Source organism: Telmatherina bonti, assembly GCF_933228915.1.
Source record: "Telmatherina bonti genome assembly, chromosome: 10".
NCBI lineage: Eukaryota > Metazoa > Chordata > Actinopteri > Atheriniformes > Telmatherinidae > Telmatherina > Telmatherina bonti.
Window position 1 is genome coordinate 24,009,352 of NC_136628.1, and position 18,087 is coordinate 24,027,438.

At 42.3% G+C, this 18,087-nt stretch overlaps 1 protein-coding gene across 1 annotated transcript; it reads right to left on the reverse strand.

Moving 5' to 3' along the window:
- Positions 1-7,976: 7,976 nt before the first annotated feature.
- On the reverse strand, positions 7,977-9,612 carry LOC306761555 (sialidase-3-like; the record flags this gene model as incomplete). Its single annotated transcript, XM_079247776.1, has 3 exons — positions 9,496-9,612; positions 9,090-9,329; positions 7,977-8,984 (listed from the first exon to the last, which is right to left on the reverse strand). The coding sequence occupies exons 2-3, from the start codon at positions 9,312-9,314 to the stop codon at positions 7,977-7,979; spliced, it is 1,233 nt and encodes a 410-aa protein (XP_079103902.1). The 5' UTR covers positions 9,315-9,329; positions 9,496-9,612.
- Between the last annotated feature and the right edge of the window lie 8,475 nt (positions 9,613-18,087).

Sequence of the window (18,087 nt, forward strand, 5' to 3'; positions counted from 1 at the left end):
ACCTTTTCTGAAAAACAGATGTGATGTGAATGGAAGCGAAAACTAATATGGAGCATATATTGTTTTGCATTCCTGGTGCCTCCAGGTAACCCATGTCATGAGCACTATTGCTCGTTCATGTTGGCTTTTTTAATAGTAACAAGTTGGATGTTGTGTCTCCTCTTCAGTCAGGACCAGCATGCAGCATTTCTCACAATTTCACTCTGAAGTTAATCTTAAATAGCTGACTTGCTAAGTGTTTAAAAGAGTTGCTAGTTGTTACGGTACGCAACTTAGATTTTCTTTTCCCTGTGTCCCAACACTTTAGGAAGATGTTGAAGGCATCAGATTCAAAATGAGCATTTTAACTTCCAATAAGAATAACATTTCTGAATTTTGATTTATTTCTTTGTTTTCAACTGAAAATTTTCAGATCATTACTTAAGATTTGATTTTCACATGTCACACATCCTGATATAGAAACAGAGTAGTAGTTTAAAATCTTTAAGAGTTTGGTAAAGGACTCCTGTTACTTAATCTTTGTAGTTACAAAATGTGGATGTCAACATTGCTAAACATGCAAACAGAAATAATTTAACCTCTGGACCCTCCTGTGTTCCCAAAGGGGGAAAAAAGAAACAAACCACAAAAGATTTAATTCAATAGCAATGTCCACAACACAGAAAAATACTGTGCAAACATGTAAAAGTCCAGTCAGCACCAGCACTTTTTGGCTAGGATTCCCATTACCATGGAAACAATGGTCCAAATCTGATGTTTAACCAAGGAGACACTGGACTTCGCCTGATGTCCTGACCCTCACTTCCATTTTCCAAAAAGGTAAGCTGTAGTGCTCTAAACTGCATTTGCATATGAAAAACCTACACAAACAGCATTTTTGAGTACCTCTCCCTGAGCCGTCACCTTATCGTGGTGGAGGGGTTTGTGCGTCCCGAAGATCCTAGCAGCTATGTTGTCGGGGGCTTTATGCCCCTGGTAGGGTCACCCATGGCAAACAGGTGTCTAGGGGAGGGACCAGACCAAGCACGGCTCATAGACCCCTATGATGACGACTAACCTGGGCATGAATGTTCCCTTGCCCGGACGCGGGTTACCGGGACCCCCCTCTGGAGCCAGGCCTGGAGGCGGGGTACGAGAGCGAGCGTCTGGTGGCCGGGCCTACGCCCATGGGGCCCGGTCGGGCTCAGCCCGAAAGGATTACATGGGCCCCACCTCCCGTGGGCTCACCATCTGCGGGAGGAGCCGTAGGGGTCGGGTGCAATGTGAGCTGGGCGGCAGCAAGGGGCGGGGACCCTGGCGGTCCGATCCCCGGCTGCAGAAGCTGGCTCTAGGGACGTGGAGCGTCACCTCTCTGGTGGGGAAGGAGCCTGAGCTTGTGCGCGAGGTTGAGCGGTTCCGACTAGATATAGTTGGACTCACCTCGACGCATGGCTTGGGCTCTGGAACCAGTACCCTCGAGAGGGGCTGGACCTTCTTCCACTCTGGAGTTGCTCATGGTGAGAGGCGCCGAGCAGGTGTGGGCATTCTCATCAGCCCCCAGCTTGGTGCCTGCACGTTGGGGTTTACCCCAGTGGATGAAAGGGTAGTTTCCCTCCGCCTCCGGGTGGGGGGACGGGTCCTGACTGTTGTCTGTGCTTATGCACCGAACGGCAGTTCAGAGTACCCACCCTTTCTGGAGTCCTTGGAGGGAGTGCTGGAGGGTGCTCCTTCTGGGGACTCCATTGTTCTGCTGGGGGACTTCAATGCTCACGTGGGCAATGACAGTGAGACCTGGAGGGGAGTGATTGGGAGGCATGGTCCCCCCCCTCTGAACCCAAATGGTGTTTTGTTATTGGACTTCTGTGCTCGTCATGGATTGTCTATAACGAACACCATGTTCCAGCATAAGAGTGTCCATATGTACACCTGGCATCAGGATTCCCTGGGCCGCAGTTCAATGATCGACTTTGTAGTCGTATCGTCGGACCTGCAGCCACATGCCTTGGACACTCGGGTGAAGAGGGGGGCGGAGCTGTCAACTGATCACCACCTGGTGGTGAGTTGGCTCAGATGGTGGGGGAGGAAGCCGGTCAGAGCTGGCAGGCCCAAACGTGTTGTGAGGGTCTGCTGGGAACGTCTGGCTGAGTCCCCTGTCAGAGCGAGCTTCAACTCCCACCTTCAGCAGAGTTTCGAACATGTCCCGAGTGAGGCGGGGGACATTGAGTCCGAATGGGCTGTGTTCCGTGCCTCTATTGCCGAGGCGGCCAGCCGGAGCTGTGGCTGTAAGGTAGTTGGTGCCTGTCGTGGCGGTAATCCCAGGACTCGTTGGTGGACACCAGCAGTGAGGGATGCCGTCAAGCTGAAGAAGGAGTCCTATCGAGCCTTCTTGGCCTGTGGGACTCTGGAGGCAGCTGATAGGTACCGGCAGGCTAAGCGGCATGCGGCTTCGGCTGTTGCCGAGGCAAAAATTCGGGCATGGGAGGAGTTTGGCGAGGCCATGGAGAAAGACTTCCGGACGGCTTCGAGGAGATTCTGGTCCACCATCCGGCGGCTCAGGAGGGGGAAGCAGTGCTCCATCAATACTGTGTACAGTGGAGGTGGGGAGCTGCTGACCTCAACTCGGGACGTTGTGGGTCGGTGGAGGGAATACTTCGAAGACCTCCTCAATCCTACCAACACGTCTTCCCATGAGGGAGCAGAGCTGGTGGACTCAGGGGTGGACTCTCCTATCTCTGGGGCTGAAGTCGCTGAGGTGGTCAAAAAGCTCCTTGGCGGCAAGGCCCTGGGGGTGGATGAGATCCGCCCGGAGTTCCTTAAGGCTCTGGATGCTGTGGGGCTGTCCTGGCTGACACGCCTCTGCAGCATCGCGTGGACATTGGGGGCAGTACCGCTGGATTGGCAGACTGGGGTGGTGGTCCCCCTTTTTAAGAAGGGGGACCGGAGGGTGTGTTCCAATTACAGGGGAATCACACTCCTCAGCCTCCCTGGTAAGGTCTATTCAGGGGTCCTGGAGAGGAGGGTCCGCCGGATAGTCGAATCCCGGATTGAGGAGGAGCAGTGTGGTTTTCGTCCTGGTCGCGGAACAGTGGACCAGCTCTATACCCTCTCTGGGGTCCTGGAGGGGGCATGGGAGTTTGCCCAACCAGTCTACATGTGCTTTGTGGACCTGGAGAAGGCATTCGACCGTGTCCCCCGGGGGCTCCTGTGGGGGGTACTCCGGGAGTATGGGGTACCGGACCCCCTTGTACGAGCTCTCCGGTCCCTGTACGACAGGTGTCAGAGCTTGGTCCGCATTGCCGGTAGTAAGTCGGATCCGTTTCCGGTGAGGGTTGGACTCCGCCAAGGCTGCCCTTTATCACCGATTCTGTTCATAACTTATATGGACAGAATTTCTAGGCGCAGCCGAGGTGTTGAGGGGATCCGACTTGGTGGCCTCAGGATTGGGTCCCTGCTTTTTGCGGATGACGTGGTCCTGTTGGCTTCATCTGGTCATGATCTCCAGCTCTCGCTTGAGCGATTCGCGGCCGAGTGTGAAGCGGCTGGGATGAGAATCAGCACCTCCAAATCTGAGACCATGGTCCTCAGCCGGAATAGGGTGGATTGCCCTCTCCGGGTCGGGGGTCAGGTCCTGCCTCAAGTGGAGGAGTTTAAATATCTCGGGGTCTTGTTCACGAGTGAGGGAAGGATGAAGCGCGAGATCGACAGATGGATCGGTGTGGCGTCTGCAGTAATGCGGGCTCTGCGCCGGTCTGTCGTGGTGAAGAAGGAGCTGAGCCAGAAGGTGAAGCTCTCGATTTACCAGTCGATCTACGTTCCTACCCTCACCTATGGTCATGAGCTGTGGGTCGTGACCGAAAGAACGAGATCTCGTATACAGGCGGCTGAAATGAGTTTCCTCCGCAGGGTGGCCGGGCTCTCCCTTAGAGATAGGGTGAGGAGCTCGGTCATCCGGGAGGGGCTCAGAGTAGAGCCACTGCTCCTTCGCATCGAGAGGAACCAGTTGAGGTGGCTCGGGCATCTGGTCAAGATGCCTCCTGGACGCCTCCCTGGTGAGGTGTTCCAGGCACGTCCCTCTGGGAGGAGACCCCGGGGAAGACCCAGGACACGCTGGAGGGATTACATCTCTCGGCTGGCCTGGGAACGCCTCGGGATCCCCCCCGCAGAGTTGGCAAATGTGGCTGGGGAGAGGGAAGTCTGGGCTTCCCTGCTTAGGCTGCTGCCCCCGCGACCCGACCCCGGATAAGCGGCAGAAGATGGATGGATGGATGGATGGATGGATCCAAGACATGATTTTATTGTATTTATTTATTTATTTTATTTTATTACAGTTTAAAACATTTAAATTTAGACCAGTCTGACAGTCCTCCTGTCATTTTCACATCATCCAAAAATACCAGAAGCTCTTCACCTGGGGTGCACCAGGGTCATTCAAATGGATAGTGCAACAACCACATCACAGCAGTGTGTCGAGCATCTGGGCTGCCAAAAAAAAAACAAACAAAAAAAACCGGCGCCCACTGGGACAACACACATGCTTACCGCAAACAGAAAACATCTGTGACGCTAACATTTGCAGCCTTTCTGTTGCCGGACTCCCAAGTGTCATCAGAGTGACAGATGAAGCATATGTGCTGAAAAATGTTGACTGCCTCACCGCCCAACGATGTCAAAGAGAAACAGGTTTTGCAACATGATTCATCTTTTTCATGAGGAAGCAATTTGTAGGTGACGAAAAACACAGAATGCAGAAACAGACAAGCAGCTGATAAAAACACATGAGATCTACAAGCTCCCACATCTAATAAAACCAGACTCCATATATCCCAAATGTTGCTTTTTCTACCCAGTAAGTGATTGTATTAGTTATCAGAGCAGGTAATGAAATCTCAAGAAGACTGTAGCTGTTGATGTGATCCTGATGGCACAGATGTTTATTCAGAAATGTCTTTTCAACTCAATGAAGCAGAACAATGCCGTTCGTATGAGCTGTATGAGCTTACCACTTGCACATCATCTACTGTACATCCAATAAGTATGATAAAAGATGTTCACTAGAGAAACTCGTATCATCAGACATCAGTGCTAACACAAGCAATTCTGAGCTGTTTTAAATGAACTGCAATACTTATAGGGTTCTTATATGTAAACCCCACTGCTGTCCAGAATGTTCAAACACATACGCCATCACACAAAGTGACAAGTTACCATAAACATGTTCACTGACACATCTTTCTGCTATTGTTAATTGATGCAACGCATCAACTGTGTGTCAACCCACAGCTGAAAATAGTCTCCAATACTGAACTATTTCCTTCTGATAGAAACATTTCTAAAAAGAACAGAGGCCCGCAGCTTTAGATGACAAGGTTTCCTTTATTAAAGAACACTGAGGAATACTGTATCACAACCCACTTTTAAAAACAGATGTTTTTTTTTGTTTGAATACAAACTATCATATTGTTAATGGCCATTTATATGTACTGTATTGAACCCTTCAGCAGATTAGATATTCTTCCTTCCCTGTTGTTAGTAGGCCACCAGCAGTTAGATTGTATTAATACAATTTATAGAATGACCCTTTTTGTTGTTACAGTTCAATCTCTTTGGACTTACAGGTGGAATAGAGGTCATGCTGGAAAAAGAAAAACAAAACACATTCCATCCATTCAGTAAATAGCTCCTGCTTGCCCTTAATTTGTCCTTATTGTCTGCACATCTGCTGAATCACATTCAATTCCCCACAGGCCGCTTTGTAGCAAGATTTTCTCACACTACAGCTTTAAGCCCCTGTTGGCTGTTGGAGGAATGATACACTCACTTTTTAGCTGAGGTGTTTTCAAAGCTGCTAGCATATCCGTGCCCAGATGGTTATTATACGTTTTAAGACTTATTTGACAGTGGATTATTGCTTAACTTGACACTCGTTCAAAGCAATCATTACCATAATTACTTTACTGTATAATCAGGGAGAAAAAGAGAACACATGTACAATGGATGAGTCAGATGATCACAGGTTACTTTTATTTTATTTTTTTTTACTAAAATACATGTTTCATGCAGGTTTCGTCACTTTCCACAACAGTCAACAGAAACACAATGAAAGTAGTGAGGAACCATCTTAAGGCATTTTGCCTCACAACAACAGGCAAAAAGGGAAAGTTAAAGTCACTCAGCATCATATTCTGTATGTGCAAATTCTTAGAGGCTTTACTAACATTAAGAGTTCACCTGTTACATGTTTTCATTCCACCATAGCACACCTACTACATCTGGTGACAACTCCACATACCTAGGATAACTGGGAGGGGAAAACAAGCCTATCCGTAAAATGATCCAAAATGTGAACATGCATGAAAATAACAAAAGCAAGTGAACTTGAGCTTTGATAAATATAGTATAAATCTGTGTAAAATAGAATCTAAAAACATATTAGCTGGCTGATATGATCAGGTGATAGTTTGTTACAGATAATAGTGTGTATGTTTTCAGACAGGAGTCAATGTGGACCTTTTCTTTCTCTATTGCTTTCAATCCTCCTGTTGCAAAATACACATCCTAGCAATGCAGACAGCCGTGTCAGTCAGCAATATACATGGCAGTTGAAATACATTGCATTTTTTCTTTATCAGCATCTTGTACAAATACAGTACATGTAAATACCATAGAAGATATATTAGCCAGTAACAGACAGTAACAGTAACAGATATTCTTAACTCATGTGTGATTTTATATATATCATATATGTATCACACACAGTCTCTAGGAGAATGTGCAGACTATTTGTTGCGGATTTTTTCTGCAGTTGCAGTTCACACTTGTACGGGAGTTTTTCTGCTGGAATTGTGTTCACACAGCCGGGCAAACATCCGTGAAACCAGGATGTAAATAGCTTGCTGTAAAAAAATTACTGTGTTTTTTTTTATTTTTATTTTTAAAATGGATAAGGGATTTCCTTGACATTTTTTCTGCTGATATCTACAAGTGTCTGAACATTTCTGCAATGTTAGGAAATCACTTTTGAAGATATGCCTTAAAATTACATGAAGTTAGTCTCTCATCTGTGCTGTATTGCAACATTTGTAAACTTTCTCTTGATGATGCTTAAAAATAGGCTGATGCATTTGTTATTTGTAGGCTGGACTACAATTATTCTTTATTATGGAGCGTTCAGAAAAAAGATACTATGGATCTCATTTTAGCTTATCACTGGCTCTTTGTATAAACCAGAATAGAATTAAAAATCCTTCTTCTCACACAGGAAGTTCTTAATCACCAAGATATCATTTTTAACTCTCTATAACTGGACTTTATTCTCAGACTGAAAGCTTTAAAAACTCAGAGGTGGATCCAGTCAGTGGGTCTTGTCATTGACACACTCACTGTTAAAAGGTAAATACTCCTGCTTTATTGACAGTTTTATGGCATCCAATGCAACCTGCAGGTTGTGAACCGACTGACTGCTGTACTGCCTAGGTATACATGATAGTGTAAAGGGCATAGGTGACTTTGAGCAAATTAAATGTAAAGAGAGACTGCGTATGGATGAAACTCTAAAAGGCCTGCAATGAACATCACAGGAAAAAAAAAAAAAAAAGAGGTAGGCTTTTCCACTGCTCAGAGAAAGCTGTTCAATAAGATGCAAAACAGATATGAAGTGATCAAACATGCTACACACAAAGCTGGATTTAAAATTAGTCCAGTACGGCATGCTATAAATCAAATCAACCACCTAGCCTATTAAAAATAGTTTCCTTTCTAATATTGCCACTTGCATATCAATAATATTGACTTTTATTACTTTTGTAAACCAGGAGACAAGAAAACACATGACTCATGCATGCATTATCATCTCCAGAATGTTGAACAGTTAACACAGACAAATGTTACTGCACGGCATTTTAATTGGTTCCTTTTAGATCTTTTTTTTTTTTTCCTATTTTGGGGTGCAGGATAATATTAATAGAACCTTGTTAACACAGAAATAAAACAACCACATTTCAGCGCATCTTTTTATCTTTCTTATTGCCTGTCTGCATGACATCATTAAGGGAAAACGACACAAACGCAATCTGCTCTAGTTCACTGTCTCTCCCGCACTCCATCAGGCAAGAAAACTGATCCTTGTCCACATTGTAAGCCAAGTCAGAATAGCCGCTAGGTCCGCTGTGAATGATCCTGGGCCTGTCCCAACCAGATGAGTGCAACGGGGACCGGTTCAAATACACACCCATGTCCCTTCGACTGGACTTGTTGGTTGGGTGCATGAAGAGAAGCCAGGTTTGTGTGTCTGGTGACAAAAGGGATGTGCCACATGCTTTGCTTTCAGCGTCGTCATTTGGGACGAATTCAGGTGCCGGGAAGCCAATGACACTGCCCTGGCAGCCATGAGGCTGTTCCACGAGCTCTGGAGCCATGTGGGGCTTGTCAAAACAGACACCACTGTTTTCACTCAAAGCTTCACATCTATGGCCCCCGGTGTGACGAGCATTGCAGTAAAGATGACTCCTGCCCTCGTGATCGATAATTTCTGCCATTTCACATTCACATGACTTCTTCTGAAGCATCTTACCTATACGCCAGGTCTGTCCAAAGTCCTCACTGTAAATAGACAATGCTCGTGGGTAGACTGTAAAAGGAACGGGCAAGCGACAACATCTGTAAGGGACATAATAGGCATATGCAGGTATGATCAATCTGCCATTTTCCAGCTGAACACCGTGTCCTGGACCCACCCCAAACGTGGCCCACTTGAGGAGAGCTTCTCCAATCACGCTGTCTGTTAAGTCTGTTGTTTGACTCCAAGTCTGCCCGTCATCTTTGCTGCTAACACAGCAAAGACGTGCCTTGTTCTTACCTGTGATGATCTGTTTAGCCTCAGTGCTATTTCTCCAAACACAGATGAAAAACAGAAACAGTGTTTTGCTGTTTTTTTCATACACTGGGCAGGGGTTCATGGTGCGGTGGTTTGGCAGGCATGCGGTTGACAGCTCCTGACTGGATGACCACTGATGAAACAGGAAAATGATAAGATTTAAAAACAGATATGTGATTTTAATGGGTGTTAGCATTAAAGAAAAAGCTGATTGGTGATACTGAGCAAGACTGATAACCTCAACAGATCCATCATCTTTCAGCAATCCTCTTCTCATAACAAGAATTTTGGCATCGTGGTCACAGGGCGAGGATCGTTTTTCAGCAAAGGCAATAAAAGTATGACTGTGTCTCAGGTAGAGAAGAGCAGGGATCCTGTATGTTATGCCACATGGCTCACTTTCAAACAAAGTTGTTTTCACTGGTTCCTCACCACTGCTGCTTTTTGATGGTCTGTTTCCCATGGTGACTCAGAATTCCTGGAAAAGAAATAGTCCCCATTTATGATAAGCCTTATTTTATTTCATAATTTTGTGGCAACAACATTTTAAAGCTCAGACTTACAGAAATAGTTCACACTCCAGCAGCTACTACCACAGATGAGAATGAACAGCGTCTAACATATAAGTGTAACACAGGACTTACCTTTTACTTGTTACTCTTCACCTGAGGCTTTATTTGATCTCTGCATCATAGCGTCATTTTGAAGGCGAAACCAGGGACCTCTGATGTTCACGACACTGGTGCTGTAGGTTCATCGTCAGAAACGAAGACTACTTCGACACAAGATATACATTGATACTCGGTTCCGTGTTCGCTTCGACGCTTCTTAAAGGGGACATTAAGGAAGTTCGTTCTCGGCTGAACTAGACGTCAGGATTACGCAGATAAAAAAGCGTGGAGATTATTTTAAGGGTTTTCCAAATTACCGGAGCGATTACAATGGTAACATACCAGACCAGCTTGCAGGGGTGACAAAAAACTAACCACAAATAAGTGACACATCATCGATGTGTAATTTTATCAGTATTGAGCTGACGCTGGTTGCCCAGCAACACTTGCGTCGAATGTTAACTTGTGTTGTTATGCCCAGTTTTATATACAATTACCGCGGCACAATTGTGACTATACATGTTTGAAATATTGACATACGTTAGATTACTTTGGGGGGATACTATCTTGCCAATATTATTACTCTTTGACCAGCTACCCTGAGCGGTGTCTTCCGCCTGTGAAGAAACATTTCTGTCGCCTCCTTCTGGACTGGAGGAAAAGCGCTCTTCTTGAATGCTGTTGCTAAGATACAAGGCAGCAACGCTCAGGATCTAATTGCAGTCTTTCCAGTTCAGTTTGTGAAGCTTGAAAATGAGCGTTTTCAACAACTTTTAAAATTCCATTTTCAATTGTTTGATAATAGATTGGAAGTCTTAATGGATTGGAAAGATGACGACTTCAGCCTTTGACCGACAGAACAATCCTGTAAATTGTTTCACACCTGGGACATTACAGCTTCGAAAGAAACAAGGTAGGTAAAATAAAAAAAATTAAAAAATTAAAAAAGAAGTATCAATTAGGAAGCGAAGTCGTGTCGTTTTTATGGTTACGCTAAATTGGCGATTAGATGAACACCACCCGAAAAAATACTGAAAACGATATAATTAAGAAAGACAAAGTTGTGGTAATTTAATCGTTCCTGTTTTTGTTTGTTTGTTTGTATGTTTATTTGTATTATGGCTGTCATCATGCAGTACCAGTCAGCCAACTATTGATTACAAATCACCAAGCTTATATACACGCCCGGCTTTACCTTTTCAATGTATGGTTAAAACAATGTATTCAAAATACCATGATGTTGTTTTACACAGCTAATCTTTGCCATTATAACTTTATAATGTGATACTTACGATCATAAACACATTTATACATAAAATACGATTTGATGCTTATCACATTTTTAAAAGGCAATCTTGTTTTACAGTACTTTCATTTTATACTTTCCTTATTTAATCTAGATCTCATCAACGCTTTAGATATAATAAAGTCTGAATGTTTCTGATTAAAAACAAACAAACAAACAAACAAACAAAAAACAAACAAACAGAAGAGCCTAATAAAAAATTTTGGACAGATCAGTTACTATAAAAACCAGTCCCATCTTTACTGATCATGACCTTTTTTATATGATATGTAAGAGAATAATTGTTATCATTATCAGCGATTATTCTCTAAGCTCAAGTCATTAAAAGTTCCAATTTTTTTTATCTGCTAACAACATCTGCTTACATGCCAGTTTTTCTTTTCATAGATGCTGGCCGTAGGTTTGTGGCACACAGAAAAGAAGAGACACCGACTTACAGAACTGTGGGAAAAATAAAGGAGACGTGTAGGAAATGTGAAAACCGAATGGTAGATTCTCCTGATGGTGTCACATTAAACAGGCTCTTTTTGGTAACAAGTGAAATAATGTTTCAGAAACTTACAAAAAAGTGTTAAATCTGTAGCTAACACTTTTTAATTTGCTTTTATAGCTCCAGTTGCACTGTGTTGATGAACCATGTCAGCTCTGCTCTGTTGACGTCAGTGAGCAGAAACTAAATTCTGTAAGAACTTCAGCATTTTACTCAATATATTTGGTGGCCTGTGGGTGAATACAGCTTAAAACTTTTTCCTTCCTGCACATAGGTCAAGCCAGATGACTTCAGTGCATTTGAAAATGTAGTTTACATCGACGCGTCCATTAACTCCCTCTCTTTAGGTGAACACTTCTTATATCATTTATTTTTGGCCTGATTTTGTGCTTCTTTGGGAAAAAAAGTGTCAAAAATTATTTGTTTTCTACAGCATCTTTCAGCTGTTTTGCATCTCTGAGAGAACTCAATCTGGCTTTAAATGGAATTTGCAGCATGATATTTGACTCTTCTGATTTCCCTCTTCTTGAGGTAAGACTGATATGAAATGCAAAACCTAAAAATCTCTTGACTGCATGATTTCTGAACACAACAAACACTGACAAACAAAAAAGCAAATCTTTAGGGAAAAAAAGAAAAGCTCCAGAATGAGGCACAGAATGATCATGCTTTTCTTTTTTTTCTTTTGAAAGCAGATATGTCCAAATGACTGATTAAATTTTAACCCCTAAAGGTTTTAGATTTGTCCTACAACAATTTATCAGCTGATGCTGTAGTCTCCCTTGGTCGGCTTCTGCGTCTTAAAGTTCTTCACCTTACTGGAAATGAGCTGCATCATCTTCCTCCTAACCTGGGTTCCTCAAGCCATGACCCCACTCAGCTGTACGTACTTTCATTTTCACAAATCTTAAGAAATGGGAAATGTGTATTTATTTGCAGCATATTGTTTCAAATGTAAAAAAATTCTGAATCTGTAAACAGATAGCTTCATTTTTATATGTGTGTGCGTGTGTATGTCATTTTGCATCACCATCAGCACATGGCAATGTGTCACATCATTTGTACAAACGTCATTTCTGAGAAATTCCACAAACTTTAGTTTTCAAACTGGCCACAAGAGGGCGCAAAAGTGCTCCAAATTCACAGTCCTCATTCTGGTGCAGTGAGCGCAATCACATTCAATGCACCTGCTTTTACAGCAGGACGTCTGTAGAATATGTTTGTTACTGTAGTGTAGGAACGTATTCATTCTTGAGTATTAGTCTGTGTGCATGTATATCAGATATTTGTGAATTGTACAGTTCTTATCCTCCTTTCCTGCAGACCAGGTGCAGAGGGAGATGAGCGGTTTGAAGCTCTTGAAATCCTGATGCTTGATGATAACAAATTGTCCTCTGAAGTCTTCTACAGTCTTACAAACCTGAAGAGGTCATTATGTGGTTTAAGGTTTGCTGTACATTACCTAACGCAGTCGTTTGATCACAGTCAAAGATGTTCAGTTTTCATTTATAGGCTTAAATACTTAAACCTACAAGAGAACCAGATTTCTGAAATACCATACATGGAAATGATGGATTCTCTGCAATCAATGCAGATCCCTGCTGAAGAGCAAACCGAAGAGGAAGGTAAACACTCAGTGCTGGCTTAATATGATTTTCAAATACCTAACCAGTATGGTCTAGGTCAGAATTTGTTTGGCAACCTCAGAGATATTGATGTAGTCATTTTTGGCTTCTTCCACTGAATCAGATCTTAACATGCATGAACATTTAGAATAATTAATTTCAACCACACAGGCAGTTTGGAGGAGGACCACGAAGGATCCAATGTGCCCCTACCAGAACTTCAGTTCCTCAATCTAGCTAATAACAAGGTGTGCTGTTATTTTACATAATGCACCACCTATTAAATTTCTATTTTTAGAAGTGAGCTAACGTTTCTCATCAGTTGTCTGTTATCAGATTACCACAGAAGAGGCTCTGATTGCTGCCTCATTTTTCCCATCACTTCGTGAATTAGATATTCACTCCAATCCCCTGACCACACAGAAGAGAGGTAATGTCTTATCTTAGGAGAGGTTCTTAAAGATTGTTGCAAGATTTTAAATATCATCCCTATGTCTTTGTTTCAATGCAGGCCACTATCCGTTGCTGGCATTTTATCTCAGACAGAGACTAGGTATAAAAGTAAAGCAGCAAAGGGAGCAAGAGTTTCTGAAGTTTCCACTGAAGGCTTCTGCTGATCCGACATGGAAGGTTGTTGTGCATCAGTAATATTTGAAATTTTGAGTAAATAAAACAATGTGACCGAAGCAGTTTTTTTCTTTTTAAAAGTGGAACTGTGGGTCCGAGACAACTGGACACATTGGGTGATACTTGTCTCTGTGCCTGCAACAGCTATTATGAACTCCAATGCTGTAGTGATTCAGTTTTAATTTTGATATTTCCTGCATTGCAGGTGGAAAAAAACACTCCAAAGGTGTCAAAGAGGCCGCCATTACTGAATGCAGATTGTCCCACACAAACTCAGACAGACAAGGGAACGACCAGATCTAAAGGCAAGAAAAGGAGCACAATCAAGGATGATACAAGAAACTTCTTTATAACTCAGGTATGTACATGTCCTCATTTAAAAGGCCAAAGTTCCTCTAGGTCGAGAAATAAAAAGTCTTTACATTCATAAGCGCTGACAACCGCACTCTGCCTCAACATTCAGAATAATCTGCCCTTTTCAGTCAGTATTTTTGTGTTTGTTGCGTAGGCACAAGATGAGAAGGAGTTAGAATTTCCTCCTCCATCTGAAGAGAGAAAACCAGCAGAAAACAAGCAAAAAACCAGAACCAGACCTGAACAATCCATGTGCTTCGACATGGTGAAGGATGCAAAGAAAAATTCTGGCATGTCACAACCAGTAGGTAGGAGCACATCTAGCTTCCCCTGCAGCAACTTTCTTTTTGTTTTTCAAACCCTGTTCCCAAAATGTTATGATGCTGTGTAGCAGAGTGGGATCTCACAAGCCAATATTTTTATTCACATTTCAACATAAAACACTAAATGATGAAAGTGAGACATTTCACCATTTCATGAACAAATAAGCTCACCTGAATTTGATGGCGACAGCACTTATTAAAAAGTCTTGGCTTTGAGGCCACAAATGGTTAGAGAAGCAAGTGACGCTCGAAATAAATGCCTGGAGGAACATGTTGCAACTTACTGGCAACGGGTCAGTAACAGAACTGGCTGTGTTGAAACAACACCTCAGCAGGTAAAGATTCAGGGTCTCTCAGAGCTCAAAGTGGACTTAAGTTCATCAAGCCACAAAAATCTGTTTACTTGTAATGAAACAGTTTTAGGTGAATGTTAAAATTGTAAGAGCTTTGAAGACCCCATCACCTTCATCTCACAATATCATCAAAGTAACTGGAGGTTGAGCTCAGTGCTAAGATTTAGCAAAGTGGGAAACTGTTCTGTGATCAGAAATCAAAATTAGAAATTATTTTTGTATATCATGGATGCCATAAAACCTGCTTCTCTGGTCATTTTAGGATACATTAGTGCCTCTGGAACTGGCAAGTTGCAGGTCTGGAAATGCATCAACAGTGCTGAAATGTATAATGTATAAACATTTTAGAACAATAAATGTTCCTAAAGTTCCTTTTCAGGGAAGGCCTTGCATTTCAGTCAGACAACTCAAAATAGCATATTCCTTCTTCCGCAACAGAATGCGTTCACAATAAAAGAGTCAGGGTACTGGGCTGGCACAGAAAATACTAAAAATGATACTTGTACTAAAGACTACTTTACAAGAATCCAATATCATGCTAAAATAAGATGACATTCCTCTCTCTAAGATCTAGCAACGGGTGTCCTCACTTCATAATGTTGTCAAAAAAGGTTTTGCAGCTGTTAGATTTAAGCTGACCAAAAAAGATTTTTCACCACTGATATGAGTTATATTGTGAATAAAACGTTGGCTTATGAGATTTGCAAAATTATTGCGTGGTTGGGCGAACTAACAAGCTGCTACAGTAGAATAATCAGACTTTACAGTCACCCCACAGAAAACATCAATGTTTATTTTTCTGTTCTTTCAAAAGAAATTCAAACAGCTGTTCGGAGGCTGGAGCACACACTAAGGAATCTTAATGTCTACAGAGACTCAAAACCAAAACTTGATAGCATCCAGACACCATACAGAGAAAGAGAGAAAAAGGTTTGATATTTTGCCACACAAAACTGATTCAAATTCACATCACCGCCTTTAAATTCTTTTAAATCTCTTTATGTTATGACCTTCTTATTTTTTCTGGGCACAGATAAAGGAAATGCCACCTTTGAGACCCGTAAAGCAGCCAGCTGAAAGGGCTTACGAGATGATCAAGGATATCAAAGAGAGTAGAACAATAAAAATAGTCGCCTTAGGTTTGCACATGTCTTCTTTACATCATGATTTTGAAGTGAAATCTCCATTACAGCCTTACTCTGCTTTATGTAACGCTGTTTTCCACACAGGCAGTGGTATACACGGCACAGGAGTAAACAGGGAGGAATGTAAGGAAGCCCTTTCACTGCTGAGGGACATGAAAACTAAGTACATGATGGTGTATGAGAAAACAATGGAACGAGCGTCCAGCCTCGAGACTGGTAAAAACACAGAACAAAACGTTGAGCTTCCACCTGTGCATGTGCTTTAATTGATGTGCGAGTGCTTTTTAGAGTCCTGATTTTGTCTTGTCATGATGCTATCCTGCCGGAGTCGGTAAAAATAAACTCCAAATTAAAAAAAAAATGCTTAAGTCAAGTTGTGCATCTGTTGTAGAATAATTTAACAGCAATGGTCGACACCAGCAATGGTCAGCACAAAACTATGTGCTGACCATCCCGAAGGTTACATATGATCACTTTGTGCTGTTTTTACCATTCACTTACAAACTCCATGAGACTGCAGCTGAAGCTGAGCGGCATCTGCAGAAATTGTTTCTCCGTGTGTTGCTGTGAGCCTGATGGTGTTGAGCAGCTTCACCGCCACTACTAACCAAATATTATAAAACGTATGCATCATATTTACCAAGCAACATTCACTTCTGTAGATAAGAAGCCCAATTGGTAAGACTACCTTTTTTACCCACTTTGTACTTTTGCAGCCAGATGTTTTGTCAGATTTTGGGTGTCTTCTTAACTTCCTTCGTTCTGATGATCCCCTGTACATTGACACAAATGCTGCTTTATGAGCAACTGCTCGGATTTTGTTAATGTGTTTTACTTTTTACTATTTAAGCTGTGAAAAAAAATGGTTGTAGTTGTAGCTTCAAATGTAAGGGTTAATTTTAGGCCTGTAACCTCTTTTTATTTGAAGTTTATATTAGGACTTACAACTGACTAACAGCAGTAGACCTACTTCTGAGCTGTCACACTCCCGTCTAGTTATAGAAGTGAGGTATTCTTTATGAACATGCTGTCATTTTGATATCTGATGATCTTTTACTGATCTAATCCTTTCTATTGGACAACGGTGTGACTGATTGGTAGAGATTTAGAATGCATCCATGACATCCAACATGATTTATGCTCCATAATATAAAAACAATTTCATATTTTGGCTCTGGCAATAACTATTGATGTCTTATTACACCAACAACGGAAATGTTATGTGTCATATTGTTGCAGAGTTTGAATGGTAGTTATCTGACATTTCTACTCATGTACTGTTTTCATTGTTCATTCCCAAGGCCCCATCGGTCATATGATTTCCATTATTTGCCTTCAGAGCTGCTTGCAGATGTGGAATGCACATTCAGCCTAAGTGGGATAAATCAGTGGGCACTCAGAAGGGTTTTGCGTGTTTACTTTCATATCGGGATATTTTTCTGCCTGTTGTGAATGATAAATAATTTATAAATTTAGCGAACTCATTGCCAGCAGATAGCCTCTGTACTGTGGCTGTCGCTCATTGTCTTGATAGAATAGTTAACTCATTTCTGTTTTGCTTTGTAAAACAATCAGAATAATCAAGTATCCATCCAGAAAATGAAATATTTTTAATTTCAGGCGGATCATAAGACATTTCCATGCAGACTTCCTGTCAATAAAGATATAAGATGATTTTTATTTGACAGTTAAAGAAATGTCTGGTAGTTTTACACGTCAGTTTTCTGAGAGATGTTATCAGGCCGACACCTCGGCTTCAGTCTGACGTTCTGGTTGGCATCTTTTCATCTTTAGCGCGATTTTTGATGGTAATGAGGAGACTGTGCCAAATGGCAGACACTTTGCTACAGAAATACTATTTTCCAGTCCAGTGGAGCCCAGCTCCGCTCTGCAGAGCTTATCTGTGTTGCAACGATATCCCACAGTATTGGACACTGTAGCTGCTGAAATCCCTGCTGCTGAATGCAATTTAAATCTATTCACATTTGTATATTGTTCTTTTTCCATAACACATTTTGCATTTACTGCTATATCCAGGCCTGAGGGTAACTTGAGTAAAAGCCCTCTGAGGATTTGTTCAGTAACATGATGCATTTGTTGTCCAGCCAGCGAATTCTGGCATGCACTTATTTAGCCTGAGTTGTTATTGCAAAGTAATTTTGAAGTAATAATGATAGGCATTTTAAGCATCAATGGTTGCATAGGAGCAGTGTTTTTATGTTGAAAAATCTTTGCTCTAACAACAAGAAAAGAAAGAAATAAACACGTACTATTATGCAAGAGGCTGTTTTTGAGGTAAGCGCTCCAGAGTTTGGGGAAATGATCATTTCTGTTTTATAAGTGTTTTGTTCCAAGCACAGCATCAGCCCTCACTGACCTTATCACAAACTTCCAAAAGCCTT